Genomic DNA, 19,604 nt, shown 5'->3' on the forward strand with positions numbered 1-19,604 from the left:
TGTAATGAATTTAACGCTTCTCCTTCTGGTGTGATCCTTCAGATGTGCCCTATTATAGTTTAATTTCTCTTGTTTTTTATTCAGCAGTTGAATATTCATAGAAGACACAAAACTATGCTCGTTAGTAGGGATGTAACGATACACTCAACTCACGACTCGATGCGGTTCATGATTTTTTTGTTCACGATACGATCAAACTGAGCTGCAGACCAAATAAAATGATCTTTTTTATTTGTAGGGAAAGAAACTCTTAGGTGCTTTCTTTACAGAGACTCTCAGTTTGTGTTATCTTTTTTTTTAAAAGTGCAACTTACACGGTCATCTTAAACAACAAAATACATGACAAATATCTCCTTTCTTTAGAAACAATCTCACAAGTAAACTGGCGTAACGTTACTTTGCTTCTCACTGTGGTGGCTGCTGCATGTTGCTCGTGTTGCCGCTATATGTTCGCAGTCTCTTGCAATATTTACATGCTGTTTTTGGTTTTGTCTGTCCATTTCTCACCGGTTGTATTTTTGTATATAGGGAATCCAAAATGCCGCCACACACGGGATTTAAAACTGCTCAGCGCATCCTCTATTTCAAAGCTATTTTCTACCGTCGCCATGTGCTCCGTACCTACGTAGTGACGTAAGTCACTTGATGTCTGACGTTGAACAAATGAATAACCAACCAACTTTTTTAAAGAATAACTTAACCTGTTTCTAAACAAAAAGAAGAAAAAGAACATTTCCTACTTCTCTCGCATTCATGAAGGATCGCGACTCATTTTTTTCTGTCGACCTGTGCGAGTCGTCGTACATTTGTACCGATTTTTAATCGTGTCACGATGCATCGTTACATCCCTACTCATTGGAGGAGTACACTGTCGAAAAAACCCACCAACAGCAGGGAGAGAGAGAGAGAACACAAATCAAATGCCGTTCTGTGGTTTAAAGCAGGAGGTCTCGACCTCTTTTTGACTGTTTGACCCCATGAAACAAAGTAACACCCACTTGTGACTCCTCATCAGACATTATGGCATTAGCGTCCTTTAATACATCCTTTAAACCTCACTATTATCTCTGCCACCGGCTTAAAGTAAATCTATTTTAATGTACACCGTGTGTTTACTTTTGGGGGAACTTGTTTTGTGACTTATGGCTTCGGGCTGATTCACCACACACTCCACGGCCAAGGAGAGACGCCCGTCATTGAAGGGGTTTGTTAATGTCTGTCCTTCAGTTGTTTTTTTGTGCATATTTAGCCTACATGGTAACGGCGTGGACTGGAAAAATACAAGCTATCCCACATACTGTCTAACCACTTGCACTGTTTTACGACATTCCAGTCATTGCACCTCCGTCGGGCTCGTTTTACATTAGTTTGAGCCTAAGCTCTTTTTTAAAATTTTAAAGTAATCACCGCTTCTTTCACACAGCGGCTTTTATTTTTAAGTATTTCCAACAGGCACCTGAAGGCAGCGTTTAACCTTTTATTTATTCATTATTAAGTCGAGGCTTTGCCAGCAATGTGTTAATTATTAGAAGAAGATAATTTGAGCCGATTTCCACAGTTATTAAGCTGATCATTTAGAAACAGTGCTTAGTTTTCTAGTTTGTGAGAGCGGGTCAGACGAGCAGCCCTAATTAGTTTTATCAATTCTGAGTCTGAAGGTGAGTGCTCGGTCTGAATAACCTGCTCCCCCCTCTGTCTCTTTCTCTTATTTTATGCATGGACAAATCACATTAGCTTTCTCAGCTGGAGACTTTAGCAGAGTGTGAGTAATATGTGCATGTGGTAGTGCTTGTTCCAGGTGACTAGTGTGTGAACTCCCTGAAGGAATATTAAATGTATTTGTAGCCGGAGTAGCTTCTGGTTTTGATGCTGCTTTGTCAGCACGCTGTAGGAAAAAGGGAGGGACTGTCCCCAAACAAAGGCGACGAGGAGCTTTTAAATGAGTTTTGACTGAGTTCAGGGGGCCGCAGATTGATGTACTCGGAGTTAATGTAAATGAGCGCCATGTCCGCAATGCTAATTGACACAATCATTTCTCTCCACGACAAACAGTGTCTTATATTCTGCAAAAGGACGCCACGTGAGATCGTCTCCTCCTCCTCCTCAATGTCACTTTACCATGACCTCACTCATGTCTGTTTTTATTGTCCTCTGTCATTAGATTTATTATTTTCTGCTATCATCTAGAGGGTAACTCTCTTTGTAAGACTTGTGTGCGTGCGTGATCTCAGAATCCAATCCTTTCATTGGCTGCGTGTTCACACGCACACATAACTTTTATTACTAATTACCGCATACCTAGATTAAGCCTTGCAGACGATTACAGTGGCAGACCTGCCCACTAAAAACGAGTTGTTTGATTGTGGGGTTAATGTCTGGAAAATGTAGCAGCTTTGTTTATTGTTCTTCACGTTCTTGAGTTTCCAAAGCAGCCTTGACGTAGTCACTGCTACTTTGTCTGTCTGTTTGTTTGTGCTGCTTTTAATTTTCGGCTATCGCCAGGTTTCTTCTTTCTCGCTCTGTTCCTCTCCTCTTGTGAGGTAAAGGTGTTTACACGATTTGAAATTGGTCGCAATGGATCGCGCTAATTTTCCAGAACACACTGTAAGCCAGGATTTTCTAATGCACCTCATCTGCGGGATACCTCAGGCGACACACAGAGCGAGTTTTGGAAGGCTTTGTTGTGCCTTAAATTGTGTCAGGAAGTGAATCGTCACGTATTAAGCCTCCATGGCCGTCCATGCTCTAAGCCCGTAAGCCTCATGTAGGATTTTTGTTGTCGGGGAGCATTTCAATTTTTCTACATTGTGATAAGTCGGGCAGATTGCAGCCGGTTGGTCCTCTGAGCACACCTGTTATAAAGAGATAAACGGCCTACAGCGCGTGATGACAAACCTATGTCTGCAGTGTTATCTGCTGAATTGGCTGTGAGAAATAAGAGTGTATCTTCTGTGTCAGAAATCAGTCAACCAGTAAACTATATTTATTCTTTGTGTGACAGAATAAGCGTATAATCTCTGCAGGGAGGAAATAAATATACCCTCACTGATACTCGCACATTCTGCATAATGGCTCGATTATTCTTCGTTTTTTATGCAGGGAGTTTACGTGTTTGTAAATCATATGCTTGCCGGTATTTTGGGGGGGGACCGTGTGATATTTGTGACAGGTCAAAAGAGACTTCTCCTTGCTGTATGAGATCTTCCACCTTCTTTTAAATGTAGGTGCAACGTCTGTAATTTGTACAGACTTGAGATAAGACAGCTAGTTCAGGTGTAGAAGGTGTTGCTAAGCTACAATGACAGAAAAAAATCAATACCCCTCTGGAGTGAGCTGAGAAATGACCCGAGCTGTATTTAACAAAGACCTCTTGGTGAAAGCTTTTGTTCGAAACACCCCAGGGTACCGTTCATACATTTATTTTTAGCTTGGCTGACCAATCAAATCTATAGTCGTTTTACAGATAGTGCTGTGGTGTAGCTATTGAGCCGTGAAGGTTTTAAATTTCCACTGATAATTGTCTTAATTAAGTCCATGTGTCTGTCTCTGTGTGTGTTTTGCAGGTGCCCACATTCTGCTGCAGAGGAGAGAGCACCAGGATGAGGAGACTGTAGGCACCCGCCGTAGTATGGCCGCGTCCCGTTCCTCGCGCGTCACAAGGTCGTCAGTGGGGCTCAATGGATTGGATGAGAACTTTTGTGGTCGAACCCTCAGGAACCGCAGCATCGCCCAGCCGGAGGAGACCTCAGTGTCTCCGCTACCTAGGGCCCGCTCCCCCAAGAAGAAGCAGGACGCCAGGCAGGAGTCGAAGCAGGACGCCAGGCAGGAGTCGAGGCAGGAGTCAAAGCAGGACGCCAGGCAGGAGTCGAAGCAGGAGTCTAAGCAGGACTGCAAGCAGGAGTCTAAGCAGGACTGCAAGCAGGATGTTGAGGAGCAGTCAAAGCAGGACGTTAAGCGGGAGTCGAAGCAGGATGCTAAACAGGACACAAAACAGGACGCCAAGCATGATACAATTCAGGATGTCAAGGAGGACGCTCAGCAAGATGGCCAGCAGCAGGCCTCGTTGCAGGGAAAGCTAACTGACTCAAATGCTTCTCCAGTTGAGGCGGAGCAATGGACCAGGAAACGGGGTGTGTCCTGTTTAGAAAAAGACATTAGTCCTGAGAAGTCGGAGAACTGTGACCGAGGGAAGGGGGCACGAGATGCCTGTCCTCAAATCAAAAGGGCCAAGCGGTGCTCCCGCTCTAGAGACTCTCAGGGACACGAGGAGGACCCTGAGCTTTTGAAACCTGAAAGTCCAGTCTCCGTCCCAGAGCCTAACAAGGACAACAGTTGTGAAGAATTTCCCAGCCAAAACTCTGCTGACACAGCTCCTGCCTCACCTGTCCTCAGTAAAGAGGAGGGTGAGCTGACAGGGGTGGAGGCAGAGGATGGTCATGTGGAGTGTGACGGGGCAGCTCAGCCTTCGAACGCCCACAAGGCTTCAAATGGACTCAGAGAGAATAAAGTAGAGGAACCTAGCACACACATAGAAGAGCCTAGTGCAAACCCCACCTCTGCCACCAACTGCCCGTCGCTGCTCAACGGCAGTCAGACGGGGGCTCCCTCATCCCCTGACCCCGCCGTGCCTTGTAGAAACTCTGTCCCTGTGCCGATGGAGGTCTCTGGCTCAGGGGAATCGCCGGCCTCATCTGCACCGACGTTTGAGGCTGTTCCAGAGGATCCCGTACCTGAGTTAATAGGGGCCAAGGAGCAGGAGGTGGAGGTCGACGTTGTGGGCGACCCGTTGTGTCTGGCCCACGAGGAGCAGGTGACGGAGAGTGAGAACGACACCAACGGTCGGCCGCTAACACCGGTGCCGGAAACTGCTGCTGCCTCCACTTCCTCCTCCTCCTCCTCCTCCTTAACCACCACCAACATGAACAGTAGTCCAATCAACAACAACAACAGCAACTCAGGAGAAACTACACCCCCACTAGTAACAACCCCCTCCCCCACAGAGCCAGGGTGCAACCCCTCAATATCCAGCACACCCCCTTCTTTCACAGAGCTCTATGAACACAGATACACCCTGCGGACTTCACCCAGGAGGGCTGCCACTGGTGGCAAGGCCTCCTGCTCCTCCTCCAAGCTCAGCTCTCCTCCCAGAGACAATGGTCCCTTGAGGGAAGAGGGGGAGGTGGTGGTTGGGCTGGAGGAGGACTGCCCTATGGTGGAGGAACCTGTTCCTTCAGACTCTGTTGGCCCCTCCAGCGAGGAGCCGGTCTCCGCAGATCCTGGGGAGAGGGCAGGTGACGATGAAGGTGTGCCCGTGGAGGGCAAGGAGGCAGAGAGAAGCAAGGAGCTGACACAGAGCCAGGCTGCAGAGGAGGAGGAGGAGGAGGAAGAGGAGGAGCCAGACGTGTATTACTTTGAGTCGGACCACCTGGCTCTTAAACACAACAAAGAGTATGTGGGAGCTCTCCGGGGGATTCTGCTCTCTCCTCTTCTTTTGTTGCTCTCGCACATGTTGATCACTGTATTCTGTGATCATTGCATTACTTCTGGTGTTTGCATTTGAATGAAGCAGAGATGCATTCGAGTGGAAGATAATTTGTGTGCGCTAGGAATATTATGATGTTTTGAACGTGCTGCACAATTTAAATGTTTTATTGTGTTCAAACATTACACGACTTGATTTTTTTAGGATAAATACGCTGTTCCCAGCCTTTTTGGCACAGTGTCCTGCTGTGACACCTCCTCACTGGTTGAATATGTTTTTTAGCTCTTTCCTCCTCTAAAACTTTCAGTTATTTCATTAGGAAAAAAACAAGAAATTAGAGAAAAGTCACACAAAATGAATCAGAATTTGAGCGATAGTTTTCATCTTTCTTGCCCTGTTTGTCTCACATCTCCACAAATTTCTCTTTAAACCCTGTGATTGTTGTTGTTGTGAGTTTATTCTATGCAAATTTGTGGTGATGACCCAGCATAGCTACATAGGTTTCCATGTTTTTGTGGTCAGCAGACACTCCCTTACTTCCAAAAACAAATGATTAGAAACACTGAGGTGCCTTTGTGTTTTTAATACCACCTCCACCACAGACGTGTTTCTTTCTTCAGTTATTATGGGAATATTGGTGAGCATCTAACTATAGCTCTTGTCTTGTTCAGGTTCCACACGTTTCTACATTTAATTTCCACCTTCAATCTGTTGCTGTGATTGTGTGAATTAGCTACCAGTTGTCAAATCCTGCGGAGATTGGATGTTAAAATTACTCTACTGATTGCCAGTGTTTGCTCTTTCCCAGTAAGACGACTTGTTTGAGAGGAAAATGATTTCTCAGCATTGTTCGTAGTGTTGTAGTCGTCACGTGACGCGCAAGATGGGATGTTGATGTCGGTGGACAGGTCCCACGCCGCGCTCAGTCAGGCAGTGTTAACTGCACTGTGGTGGGTCAGCTGATACATGATGCCGGTCTTCGTAGGAGGAGGGGCAGCGGGGCCGTAAGAGGTTTAGAGACATCATGAGCTAAAGGTCTGTTTGTCTTTGACATCAGTATTGGGAGATGTTTCAAATTTGGCTTTAGAATAAGATTTCAGCTCTCGTGTTTCAGCGTAATACGATTTAGTTTCTGCGACATGCCAAGTTTTAGGTTGTGCTGAGTCAGGAGAATTTTCGACGCTCAGATCAATACAGTGCGGGGTCATTTTTAGGGAAGCATGACTAGGCGCTTTAGGGCTGCTGAATATGGAGAATTGACATGATTGATAATGCGTATACAGAACAGCTTGTGTTTGTGTCTCGCAGCTTTATTTTGACACAATTTCCACCTGTATCATGTAAATATTTCAAAAAACAACCCCCACTCATCACTGATTATCAGGTATTAACATGACAACTCTATTGTCCTAACCAGTTTTCATTTGGCACCGGTGTTTGTCAGAGGACCTCGGGCCCAGTAGGTGGCAATGGAACACCAGGCTTGTCCCTGGACACCTGGCAAGAGTCCAGAGTGCTGAGAGGCAAAGCCAAGTCATCCTCATTTCCCTAAAACAGATTAATGCACAGTTCATCTGTTCATCTGAGGAAGCCAGCATGGTTTCCGTAGCAGAGATCTTATATTTGAATCAATCTTGTACAGGAAATGTGCAGGAGTACGTTTTGGTGTCACTGCTGCAGAACCAGATTTAAGTACAGTACTCGCCGATGGCGTGCAAGGTCAAGCGAGCTTCACACGGTGTAAAGAGAAAGATGTGTGTGAGTAATGAATGCATATAAGGTTAAACACAGTTGACTCAGTTTGAATGTTTTGCTTGTGGGATTTTTAAACCACCGGCAGCTGTTGAATAAATTGCCTCCTTTGCATTGATTTTCATTCATGTCCTGTTAGGGGAGATTGATCCACTCTGCTTCACTGAGCTCCTGCATTAGGTTATAGCTACGGAGGATGCTGTCACATTCGCGTCGATTCGCTCTGCACTGTAAGGCCTCTGAGTCAGTACCGTACTTAGTCATTGACAGCTCCGTTTGCAGATCTCCTGTTGCCCCAGAGGGTGTGAGTATAAAGGTCAGACTTCTACAGCACAGAAAGCTCCTCGAGCACTACAAAACACTTGGGTTTTGTAGTACAAAGGTTTTGATATTGCCATGAAATCTGTGTAATGTGCACAGTTACACCAGAGAGGTGTTATAGAGGTTGAAGTGTATTTTCTCTTTTTATTTGATACGTTTATTTACCATCTGCAGCTCTTGTTGTGCTGCACTCTCTCTAAGTAACTCTGAAGGTATTTGCCAAAGCAGCTGGTTTGAGATGCATCATTTCCAGCCACTGCCAAAATATCTAGCCTGTAAACATGTAATTTACAAACCAGGTGGAACGTGGCGTAGTGTTTTTTTTTTTTTTTTTAGGCACCATGGGTGAATTATGCATGGTGTGGGGTCTAAAAGTTTGATGCACTGCAGCAATGCAAGTGTCAGGTTAAATAATGTAAGCAGTCCCTTTCTTCTCTGTTCTGTTTTCTGACCTCGCTTCCCTCTGTGTCAGTTATCAAAGGCTGCTGCAGACCATCGGAGTCCTCGAGGCACAGCGCACGCAGGCCATCCTGGACCTGGAGACGCTGGCGCGTCACCAGAGAGAGGCCCTCGCCGATCCCATCAGCTTTGTGGAGCAGCTGCAGAAACGGGTATACATACAGACCTTGTGTTTTAACTCCACTCAGGTGTCCACTTTAGACACAGAGGGGCTTATTCAGGTGTGTTTTAAACATAGAGGTTGTTGTTAGTGCTGGTGTTGTACTGTGCTGCATTATATTCAGAGGTGTATTTAATATTATGACCCCCTTTTGTATATAAATGACAAAAAAACACCTAAATATAATGTAGCACAGTAGAACATCACCTTTTTAATTAGATTGTACAAAGGGACCACTGAGAGTCTGTTTTTAATGTGTGCGACAAACACCTTGTGCACAGCAGCTGTATTACAAAGTGCAAATACGACTTCCAAGTTAATATGTAGTCCTCCTGCATCAACATAACATGGCACCAAAGATCTTGTTCTTGGTTTTTGCCTGAGGAGTACCTTGCTGGTTGAGACGTTGCTTGAATTAATATTTTGGAGCTTGTAAAATTTAGTGTGCAGAGTACTCCTTCTCCTTTATTCCGCTGTACGACTCTGATTATGTTCTGCACCTGTTCACAGCTGTGCCGTGGACGTGCACCAATTCAGTCCTTTTTTTCTTTTTTTTTCCACTTGAGATATTTTTGACTGCTTGCTCAATAAATTGTCTGGGATGATGTTGGTGCGCTCAAGAAAAAAGAGAATGAGGGTGTGAAATCATGTGGTGAAAGCTTTTAAAGCTCAGTATGAAGATGGAGACACGTTTGGTCATCCCATCTCTTGGCAGCACAGTGTGCCTCACAGGTGCAGTCTTGCTGTTGTGTATATGGTTTGTAGAAGTTCATAATCGGATCCTGACCCCCATTTCTTGTGACCCTCAGATGAATTTGGGCTTGCCGTGTCCTCAGCGAGTCGTCCAGCTCCCTGACATTGCATGGGAGCAGTACACCTCAGGTCTCTGTGACTTTGAGAGAGAGTTCTGTGACAAGAAACGCAAAACCAGGCGGCTAAAGCTGATCTTCGACAAAGGCATGTATACATTATATTTGTTTTTATCTCACTCTGTGCTTAGATTATTCTGCTATTTAAATAAAAATACTAATTCTGCTCATTTCGTCCCTTCAGGTTTGCCCGATCGACCAAAAAGTCCCGTGGAGCCCAAGAAGGAAGGCGAATCCTCCACCATGTACTCCTCTCTGCCCACTAGTGACGCACCAGAGAACGGCAGGCAAGCGCAGGTATGGCTCTACCTGCTCACTAAAATAATCGACACAACACACTGCTGCTGCTGTCATCGCAGCTATGATTGTTTCCTGGTGTGTCATTAGTGCAGATGCAGCTACATCCTCTCCTAGCTGTAGCTGGTGAGTCACCAATCTCCTGCAGGTCGGTCTACAAATCATCCGGTTATTACCATTTTACACCGCCTGGCTTCCTCCAACCTTGTCTCCCCCATTCTTATTCCACAGCAGAGTTAAGCATGCAGCACATGTGAGCACAAAAGACGGTATCTATGGAAACGTGAGGAGCCCGCCTCTCCCACACCTCTGATTATGTTTTATTCTTGGCCTCCGTTATGCGTGTGGATCTTTTTTAATTGATTGCTGGGATTAGACGGTGGCAAGTATTTACCACACTAAGCAAACAACTCCTTATTTATCCTCGTTGCTCTCCCTGTTTATATTGCGTAAACACATTTGCATCCTGCCGGATTACGCTCTCTGAATTCCAACAGGATTTTGTTTGTCAGTCAAAAGTGTTTTTTCTTCCTGCGTCTTCCTGGTGACACATTTCGAGTCACATCTTTATCTGTCACACTGACAGATTTCAGTGTGACAGGCGGTTCACATGCACAGATCTCTTCAAATGGTGCACTGCCCATTGTTTTTGTGTCGTCTTAGTCTTTTAACGTGGCTGTCACTCTTGTTTTTCTTGACAGATGATCAGGGGGAGGATTTGTCACCCAAACAAGCCTGACACGTTTAACCAGCTGTGGACTGTGGAGGAGCAGGTTGGTGTTGCAATGTATTTGATGAGAATGGCATCATTCATTAAACACATAACAAAACGTGTGCAGGGTGATGACATTTGTCTGTTGTTTCTTCGTTACACCTTGATTTTTAGTAGAATGATCTCAATAAATATAACACGCAACTTTCCTACCTCGAAAACCATCAGCAGTTTGTGAAATGAGGGCTACTTTTTTTTAAATCTGAAACTGTTTTTATTGGTTTTAAATATAAAAGTAGTATTAAGCACAGTAACAAAAACCCCAACCCAGAAGAGACTGACATCACATAAACAGCAAAATGCATAGAAAGGATTAAAATAATGATCCTTGTTGATGATCTTACTACTCCAGTAGTGATAATGGCATAACAATGAATAATAATCAAAAACACAGGCCCATATTAGCAACAAAACCCCACATGAAATAATTATGTAAATAAACAAAACGAAAAAGTTGTAGCTTGTTTCCAGTCTGCACTATGCAAGCATGAGTTGAAGGTAAACAATCATTACTGTTCTCCAATTTGGGGTTTGCAACGGGAGTTCTTATTCCACTTGGAAAGCCGTCTGCCCGTTAGTAGCAAATTTTTCAGGTTTGCAGATATCTAGTCTAAAAACGGTGTTCAAACCTTAATAGGAATAACTCATCCTTACCCCTCATAGCAGCTTGTAACATTACACGAGGGAGGATGTTTTAAAAAATCTCCCTGTACCAGAGGGGGGAAGACTTGGTGAAGAAGTTTTGATCCAAGAAGTTTTGCAGAACACACTTTTGAGTTTTCAAGAAGTTTATAATGTGATGCAGGGAAGATGTGAGTCCCTAGAGGGAAGGCCCAGGAAGGAAACACCTGCAGTCTGTGTTCATTTTTAGTTTAAATTATTAATGTCCCACTAACTACCTTTTTTGAAACGAGCGCCCAAAATCTGGAAATCAGTTAACATTCCCCAAAATAATACTTGCCTCCTATCTAAAGGGCACTGTTTAATATGCAACCTGTGAAGTATCTTGAACCGACTTCCCCTCACATTCCCTTTCTCATGTGGATGTGGATCTGATCACTATAGTTGTAATCATTTGTGCTACCCACCTGTTTCATGGTTTGTTTACAGTGTTTTGTAATGTGTTCTGTTGTTGTGTTTAATGTATTTAATATGCTTTTATGACAAATACCAATGCGACATACTAAAAAACATTTCTCCTTTCTATTTTCCCCACCTGTTTGTTTTTTTTCGTAGAAAAAACTGGAGCAGCTTCTCGTTAAATTTCCTCCAGAGGAAGTCGAGTCCAGAAGATGGCAGAAGATTGCCGATGAGCTCGGCAATCGAACAGCAAAACAGGTGACAAAGAGCGTCCACGCTTAACTTACCTGCTTAGCTCAGAATATTTGTTTCATTTGCACTGATTTGCTATGATAAAAACACAAGAAATAAGTATTTGCTGGTGAGAAGCAACAAGCCTAACATGTCTTCAGTTGCCTTTGAACCAGCTGTAGCTGTCTACTTGTTTTATTAGTAGCATGTCTGGACTTTGATCAGTCTGTGTCTTTACTATGGAAACATGGTGCTAAGGAGAGAGTAGAGTGTACACTTTGCAGTGCTAAAAGGCAAAGACCGACTTGGGTGATAGCTGCACCCCCTGCAAGTACTTGGATCGCACATTTGCTTGACCTCAATTACTTCAAACAGCTGGTCCTCAGTTGGAAATCATTAACGCTGCCATTTCCCTGTTAAAACATTCCAGGTTGCCAGTAGGGTTCAAAAGTACTTCATCAAACTGACAAAAGCTGGTATCCCCGTGCCTGGAAGAACACCCAACCTCTGCATGTACACTAAAAAGGTATTTACCAAACCCCTCGAGCAAACTGAGTCATTAAACGAATGTCTTTTTTCATCAGTGTTAAGTGTCTTTAAGTGAAGACCGGGTAATTAATTCAGTATTGTTGTCTTGACTTTAAAGTGATAATGTGTAAAACACGACAGATGCTGTTCTCTGATAACATGAGTTAGGAGGACTACACGCTCCTCTGTGTAGTCCTCAGAGGACAACCTCTCCTTGCTGCAGCGTCTCCAGCTCATTCAAAAACCTTCTCACTTCTAATCACGAAGCTTTATCTCTCGACAAGACTGCTAACGGGACTATTAGCTTATCTGTCCACAGATTGAGCTAACAGCTCGATCAGCAGGCGCTAATTTCTCCGTGTCGTGTACGGAATCCTGATTTCTTATTCTTTATTGTCCTTTCATGGAAAGACGCATCATTACACCACAACATAACCACCAAGACATCAAATGCAGCACATCTCTACACACGTCACAATATGTACAGCATCTACACACCTAGTTACCAAGGTGTTTTTGTTAAGTGATGCTGTAGCAGCTAAGACATTATGTTTGTCCGGCTCAAATACTGGGCTGTGTCATGGATGGATGCTTTTCCTCTATGGTGGAATCAGAAGTGTTTTTATTTTGTATGATTTGAGAAGTGATCATAGACACACCTCCAACACAGCTGTAAACTATCTTGCTATTCTGGGCTACACTTAGTCACTTTCACTCGTGGTCCTTGTGACCAAAACGTGAACTTTTTAATAAATCAACGCAGAGGTGTTAAGTGTGTGTTTGTGTGTTTGATTCCCTGCACCACAAAAGAGACCCAGGAAGTGATGTGTCATCCTCGAATTCAAGCAAATTGTAACATGTAATTTGCACTTCAGTATTCATTAACAAAATGTGTCATTATGGTTTTTGTAGAAGCTTTTTGTCAGCTATAATAGGCAAACGGCTTATTGTATTGAGCGGTTTCTAATTTTGCCACATCAAGATGTAAGCATATTGGAAAGTACACTCACAGTATTGATTTGACTTGTATACATTCATCTGAAAAAGTGCTGTATTTATAAACTAAGTAGTCTCTATTGTATTGACTTACATTACCTGTTTAAGGCGACCTGCTCTTTGAACTGTACTTGTTTTGTTCCCCAGGCATCCAGCAAGAGGCAGCACCACCTTAACAAGCACCTGTACCGACCGTCTACTTTCCTGACCTCCTACGAGCCTCCGGTCTACATGGACGAAGATGACGAGCGCTCGGCGTATTACAGCGGCGTGCAGGACCCCTCTGCTGATGACTCGGTCAGTCCTCTGGACTCTAACTAAACCCCACAGTGCTTTTTTTTTTTCTTTAGTTTTAGGTCGTCCTCTTTCTAACTTTCATTCATTTGTCCTTGGAGCCCTGTCTTGTAATTGATACTACTCCCCTGACTTTTTTTGCGTCACTGATCACAGACCAGACTGTGGTATTTTGCTGCTTAATTAAGCTAATCACAAGCTCACATTTCCTCTTGTCTCTCATCGTCCACGGTCGTTTCCTCTGCTCCTCATGTAAGCAGTGACCTGTGAGATAAAGACGAGGGAAAAGCTGCGTGTTTTATGCCTCGAGGAGCTTGTTCTGTACCATAGTTTTCTCGACAAGTAAGCAACTGTGCCTGTGCTTCTTGCCTTCTCACTTATGACTTCTTTCACGCCACAGACTGTCCCTCTCTCTCTTAGTTCCACTTTAGATGAAATAAAGCATTTGGCCCCCCTTCACGCACGTCTGTACCCCCCCCCCCCCCCCCCCCTCACTTCAATCAGGGCAGCTTGTACTGTTGAAAATGGCTAAATCAGAGCAGGGTGCCTGGCCTGCCTCACCTCGATTTCCATTTGCTGACGCTCACCGTTACCCAAGCGCTGACATTTTCTTTCTCCCCCTTTGATGGCAATAACCTTTAAGTAAAACCGGGTCGCCTTGCCCTGCTGAGAACACAGGCTGCCAACTCCACCAGCGCGTTAACAAAACCTCTGACGCCACCGACACGAGGCAAAGTCACAAAGGTGTTGCCAGCATGCGCCACAGTAATTTCTCACTTCACCAGGCTGTCCCTGAGTTTGGGCCGTGTCTGCGGTCAGAAATGAAGGTCTGCTCAGGGCAAATGTGTCGGCAGCTTAACAGGATTCTTCCTGTCGAGACCTGGAAGCACAACTAAAAATGTTGCACTCTGCTACTTCTTTTCATCTGTGTTTCACTCTCTGTAAGGAGGTGGAGCATTGGCTGGCACTAGCAGCTTTGTGAAGGAGACAGAGGTTTGCACTCATGTACCAAAATTAGATTGATCAATAGTGGCAGCTTGTCTGCAGGGCATAAATCATCAGGAGAATATCATCAGATCAGATCCCTGGAGTCATGTAGAGATATTTTTGTCTGTGCATGTCTTGATGCCTTTCATTCACCACCTCTCTCTTTCTGTGTGTGTGTGTCTTTCCTTCCTCACACTCAGGATGAAGAAACTATACCTGTTGAGTTGAGAAATTTGCCAGAGTACAAAGAGCTTTTAGAGCTGAAGCGACTGAAGAAACAGACGCTCCAGGAGATCCGAGAGGACAAGGTCGGGATGCGGCACGTCGGCTACAAGGTGAAGATGGACACACAGACAACATTTACAGCCACGCTTCTACACATGCATGACCTCTAAATGACGACCACACCCCTAAGTCAGAGCGATTAATCTTAAGTTGGTCAACGGGGAGAAAGTTTGTGTCCCACTTACATACTATACATCAATTCTGACAGCGTTTTGAGTATGATGCATGCTCACACTGTTCGAGAAAAGTAGGACAGCATCCACTTTAGCTCGAGCTTTGAGTGTAATGTTGATTGAGTCTGTGAAATAGTAGAAAAAGTGTTGGCTCTGGCTACAGCTTGGAAATAAAAATAAAAAAATTCTGCTAAATTATGAAATATTTTATGTTTATTCGATATTTAACACTTGAAATTGGCAACAAAATACAGCAGTAGCAGCTTGACTGACATTAGAACTATACTTTGGGGCAGGAGGCAACGGGCCAGTTAATAAACAAACTAATATTTATCAGATCAAATGAATTCATATTAGTATAATTGACGTGGCAGAACGATTTCAAAGTCGTATCTTCTTTTTAAAGCTTGCATCTTTTGATGTGAGATATTAACCTTACATGTAGCAGTTGTCTTGTGTCAAACTAAACACAACGGTCAGGATTGGTGTGAGGTGGTTCAACGTTTTCTGTCCTCGCCGATCTTTGCCTATCCAGTTGTAGCGCCTGTCATCAATCAATCCATCAAATGTTTTCTTCAGCATTTAATAGTTTCATATCAACCTCAAACTGTGCTCTGATTCTCTGTTTTGTGCAGTGTGACGTCTGCGGCATGGAGCCCATCCAGGGAGTGCGGTGGCACTGTCAGGATTGTCCGCAGGACAACTCGGTCGATTTCTGCTCCAACTGCTCCGACTGGTGAGATCCTCCACCTCCGTCCTGAGACTTAACAAGACCACACACAGACCTGAACCAAATGACGACGTACACCATAAATAATACAACACAGATGTTTTCATGGTTAGAGTGTGATCTTTAGATCTATGGGCAGTGTAGTTAATGAAAGGCCATGACTGCTTCATGCATCAGTGTGGTGACGGACCTTCTTTACTTGTTGGGTATTACATTTGCTGGATTAGTCTGTTCATATTTTATACATAAACAGTGTCCTGATAAAGTTTTTTGTCCCAGATCCTGATTTACACAAATGTTGATCCAATATTTATCAGGCAGAAATAACAACTGTAGCTGCTAAATCTGGTGCCCTTGATCTAAACACTGAAGGTTACTGAAGCAGCTAAAATGTTGCAAATACTGAATAAATCTGGGCCGACTATCCAAATAAAGTGTCGCCTTGATCTGGTATGAATCAGAGTTTAACTCGGAGCTCTGAAACTAACGTAATTTTACTGTAGAAGACGATCAGCTGTGTTGGAAATACAGAAAACTTCGGTCCATTTGTGATTGTCCAGCGGTGTCACAGTGTGGTGATTCTTCTCCCGCAGACAGAGACCGGCCTGTTAGGAACACTTTAACCAGACAACACGCGTTTAATTTTGACCCGTTAATCAACTTACTCATTCTTGTTAATTAGTGACAGCTGGTATGACCTGTCGGCAGTGATGTTTCTCATTTTAACTGGTGGAAGAGAAGGTCAGACCGGCTGAAAATTAGAAGCTCCCTGAATGTTTTGTCTGAAAACAGATTTAGTTCTTAGTTTAGTGTCTGAAATCATTTTTGCACACACACACTTGTCAGTGAGTGTAGAGCTCTGTTGTGGTAAAGGAGTTGAGTGCTGCAGCAAATGCAGCAAAATACAGGAAAGAAAGGATCAGCGTTTTAGCTGAGGCCGATCGTTTACTAGATCTGTAGCGGTGTCACTTATTTTAAGCACCAAACATGGCACTGTTTACCTGCTCTTTTCTCTGACATGCATCACTTCATTTTACCATTTACCTCTTACATGTTTTCCACTTTCTCCCGCTCCGTCTTCCAGCTTGTTCAAGACAGAAACCCATAAGCCTAACCACCACTTGGAACCGGTGCACCAGTCTGACACCTTTCTGGACAGAGACTACTGCCTGCCGCAGAGCACAGGCTACAACTACCTGGACCCTAACTACTTTCCAGCCAACAGATGACAGGGTCCCAGGCGCCTCTAACTCCAGGCTCTCTCCACATATCCCACAGGCCACTCTGTGCATGGCTCCATCCTCCAAGTCCAAGATAACCGCTTAACCCGCCGCCAGGCAGGAAGGCCGGGCCGGCAGGCAGACAGCCAGGGGCCTCAGAGCAGACCACGTTGCTGCTGGTGGGAGGGGGGCTTGTTGGTAAACTGGCCTCCCTGACTCAAGCGGAAAAAAAAAAGGGCGGTCATGTTGGTTCCTCAGAACAAGGGGGGCCCCCGCTCCACCTCAGCCAGGTTAATCAATGGATCTGTGATTTGAAACGACACACTATTTTTAAAACAAACAAACAAACAAAACAAACAGAAGGCACACCGACATTCCCGAGCTCTGTGACTCCAGGAGGGCCGTCCCTTTCCCCCCTCTCCCCCCATCGCCGCCCTCCAGTTACCTCCCTGTGCTGCTTCGAAAAACTGGAGAAATTGACGATCAGTCCGTTGAAGCGCCACCTAATGGAGATGTGTGGTCATAGTGGACTGTGAAGTCATCAACTTGAGATACACATGGGTGGTTTGTATGTGTGTATGTGGTCTCCGTGTTATGCAAAGGTGAAAAAAAAACAAACAAATGTTCTAGCTAGGTATCCGTAGATTGAGTATTTATGAGGCTGCTGCGAGAGAAAATCGGCGGCGCGGAAGTCGACGTCGAGGTGGGGCGCGTTTTTTTCCGGCTGCAGACCGTAGGAAGTTCTGCAGATCCACACAGACCTGTACGTGTTAAACAGATTGTGCGCCATGCTTTTTCAGCATGGAGTCATCCCTACCACTGTCACACAACGCTGCTCTCTAACCCCCCTCACCTCTCAAACACACTTTTCATCTGTATTTCCTTTTCCTGTTGCTCTCTCCACTAAAACATGTCTAACAAGGAAGCACTACAGCACGGAGAGCAAATGTTTTTTGAAGGCAGGCGAATGGGAACGTTCGGAAAAAAGACTTTTTTTTTTTGTTTCCATCTTTTTTTCTCCTTCCCTAATGTGTGCGAATGGGAACGTTCGGAAAAAAGACTTTTTTTTTTTGTTTCCATCTTTTTTTCTCCTTCCCTAATGTGTGCCGTTGTTGATCATGTTGAGTGTACAAGTATATGGTGAAAAGTAGCCAGCGCTAGTTGCTGTGTGCCATTTTTAAAAGAGAAGTTAGTTTTTGTTTTGTTTGTTTTTCCGGGTGGGGGGGAGAGGGAGGTTCCACCTCTGAACCCGGCCACAACTTCTCCCTTCCCGCGTGGCACCATCGACCCACATTGTCCTCCGTTTATTGATCCAGTCATCATGCCTCTAGATCTTCTTTAATTTTGCAGTTCACTTTACAAGAAAAAAAAAAGGTCCATTTAAAAGATTGTATTTTTATTAATCTATTTAAAAAAGAAGAAGAATTGAGGTAGAGGTTGGTGCCTCCACAGTGGAACAAACCCACACAGTTTTATACACATAGATTTTGTTGTGCTTGAGTAGACACCATTTTGTATGGTTTTCGTCTCCTTCCCTCACCCCCTTTGCCCTGCTTCAGTATCTGTGTATAACAGTCTGTTCTTATGTAAAAAAACAAACAAAAAAACAATAATAATAATGTTAAAAAAAAAAAATGCTAGAGGAGAACCGTGGAAATAAAAGTATGTGAAAATAGTGTTTCTACACCTGTGGTTGCTGTTTTATTGTTCTCGTGCTCGGAGTTTCTCCCGTGTGAGGAAGCTGAATTTCTCAGTTTTTTCAAAATTTGCCAAATTATTAATAAATAAAATAATCAGATTCATTTATATTGCAAATAATAGAAGCAGCTCTAGGACGTTTTGTCTTGAACAAGTTGATTGACGATGGATTACTAATGGTCAGTCTGACTTCTACTTTTCAGGTGAATCATAGAGATCGTGATATTTAACTTCTGTTTCCAAACTTCACACAACGTATACAAACAGAGTGACGTAGCAGTCGATGGCTGTGCTGTTTGGATGAAGAACTTCACATGGAGTGCTGGAAAAGTGTCTCCTGTTTGCCACTTCATATTAAACTCAAGGTTTTAATCACCATTTTGAAACGTTCATAACTTTAATGTAATATTTTGTTTCACTGCTGCAAATAGAGAAATCCAGTTGGGTTGTTTCAAGTCTGCCGTTAAGTCAGAATTGAGAAAAATTAATTGTGTAATTAAATTGTGATCTTTTTTTTTTTTTTTTTTGCAACTTGAGTTGAACGCGCTGGAGCAAATTAATTTTCAAAGACTTTTAATGAAACATCAGCCAAGTGGAAAATACAAATATTGATTGTGATTCTTTTAATTTGCTTTTTTTTTTTTGGTCCAGAATCATCTTAAAAATCCAACGATATGATCATATGAAGACGATATGAAACAGAAGAGCAAGAGGTCCTTTATGTTTGAGAGTCATGTGTTTGCCATACAGCTCCATCATCAGTGCTAAATAATTCTAATAACAGCAATAAGTTTTCCAAAACAATTTATCTGTGAAGAGTCATTATCAGTCGAGTGTTTTTTCCTCTCAGTGAGACTTTGTGTTGTAGTAATTATTCCCCATAACTTCAGCATGAAAAGAAAAATACTGAAAATGTATTTTCCCAGAATAATTCCCTTCATGAGCAGAGAAGCACGATGACTTATCAACTCTCTACCTGCTGATGAGAATGAAATGCTGTCCATGTTTCTTTCCGCTCCCAACACGTGACCTTTGGTGGTCACTTCAAACTCTCCCTGACACATGGAGCGCTGCAGTTAAAGGTCATTCTGCTGATGTTGGATCCACATAGTGTTGTTCTCTTATCCAGCCCTCTCTGCATCTGTTCGTTTATAACTCCAGCACTTTTTTTGTTGTGATCTTTTCACCAGCAGATGGAGCTCTCCAATCAGCTGTAACCATCTCTCTCACACACACACACACACACATATACAACACCAAAGCACACACT

At 43.8% G+C, this 19,604-nt stretch overlaps 1 protein-coding gene across 3 annotated transcripts in view; it reads left to right on the plus strand.

Moving 5' to 3' along the window:
- zzz3 (zinc finger, ZZ-type containing 3) overlaps positions 1-18,320 on the plus strand; it is a 20,923-nt gene extending 2,603 nt beyond the window's left edge. For all 3 annotated transcript variants that reach the window (XM_010741560.3, XM_019253594.2, XM_019253595.2), the window contains exons 2-12: positions 3,564-5,448; positions 8,028-8,166; positions 8,984-9,131; positions 9,228-9,340; positions 10,042-10,113; positions 11,349-11,450; positions 11,854-11,949; positions 13,095-13,244; positions 14,429-14,563; positions 15,322-15,422; positions 16,501-18,320. In XM_010741560.3, the coding sequence (XP_010739862.3) occupies positions 3,629-5,448; positions 8,028-8,166; positions 8,984-9,131; positions 9,228-9,340; positions 10,042-10,113; positions 11,349-11,450; positions 11,854-11,949; positions 13,095-13,244; positions 14,429-14,563; positions 15,322-15,422; positions 16,501-16,645 (3,021 nt within the window). In that variant the 5' untranslated portion in view covers positions 3,564-3,628 and the 3' untranslated portion in view covers positions 16,646-18,320. The remainder of the gene's footprint in view (positions 1-3,563; positions 5,449-8,027; positions 8,167-8,983; positions 9,132-9,227; positions 9,341-10,041; positions 10,114-11,348; positions 11,451-11,853; positions 11,950-13,094; positions 13,245-14,428; positions 14,564-15,321; positions 15,423-16,500) is intronic.
- Positions 18,321-19,604: the final 1,284 nt, after the last annotated feature.

Source organism: Larimichthys crocea, chromosome II, assembly GCF_000972845.2.
Source record: "Larimichthys crocea isolate SSNF chromosome II, L_crocea_2.0, whole genome shotgun sequence".
In the NCBI taxonomy this organism is placed as follows: Eukaryota; Metazoa; Chordata; class Actinopteri; family Sciaenidae; genus Larimichthys; species Larimichthys crocea.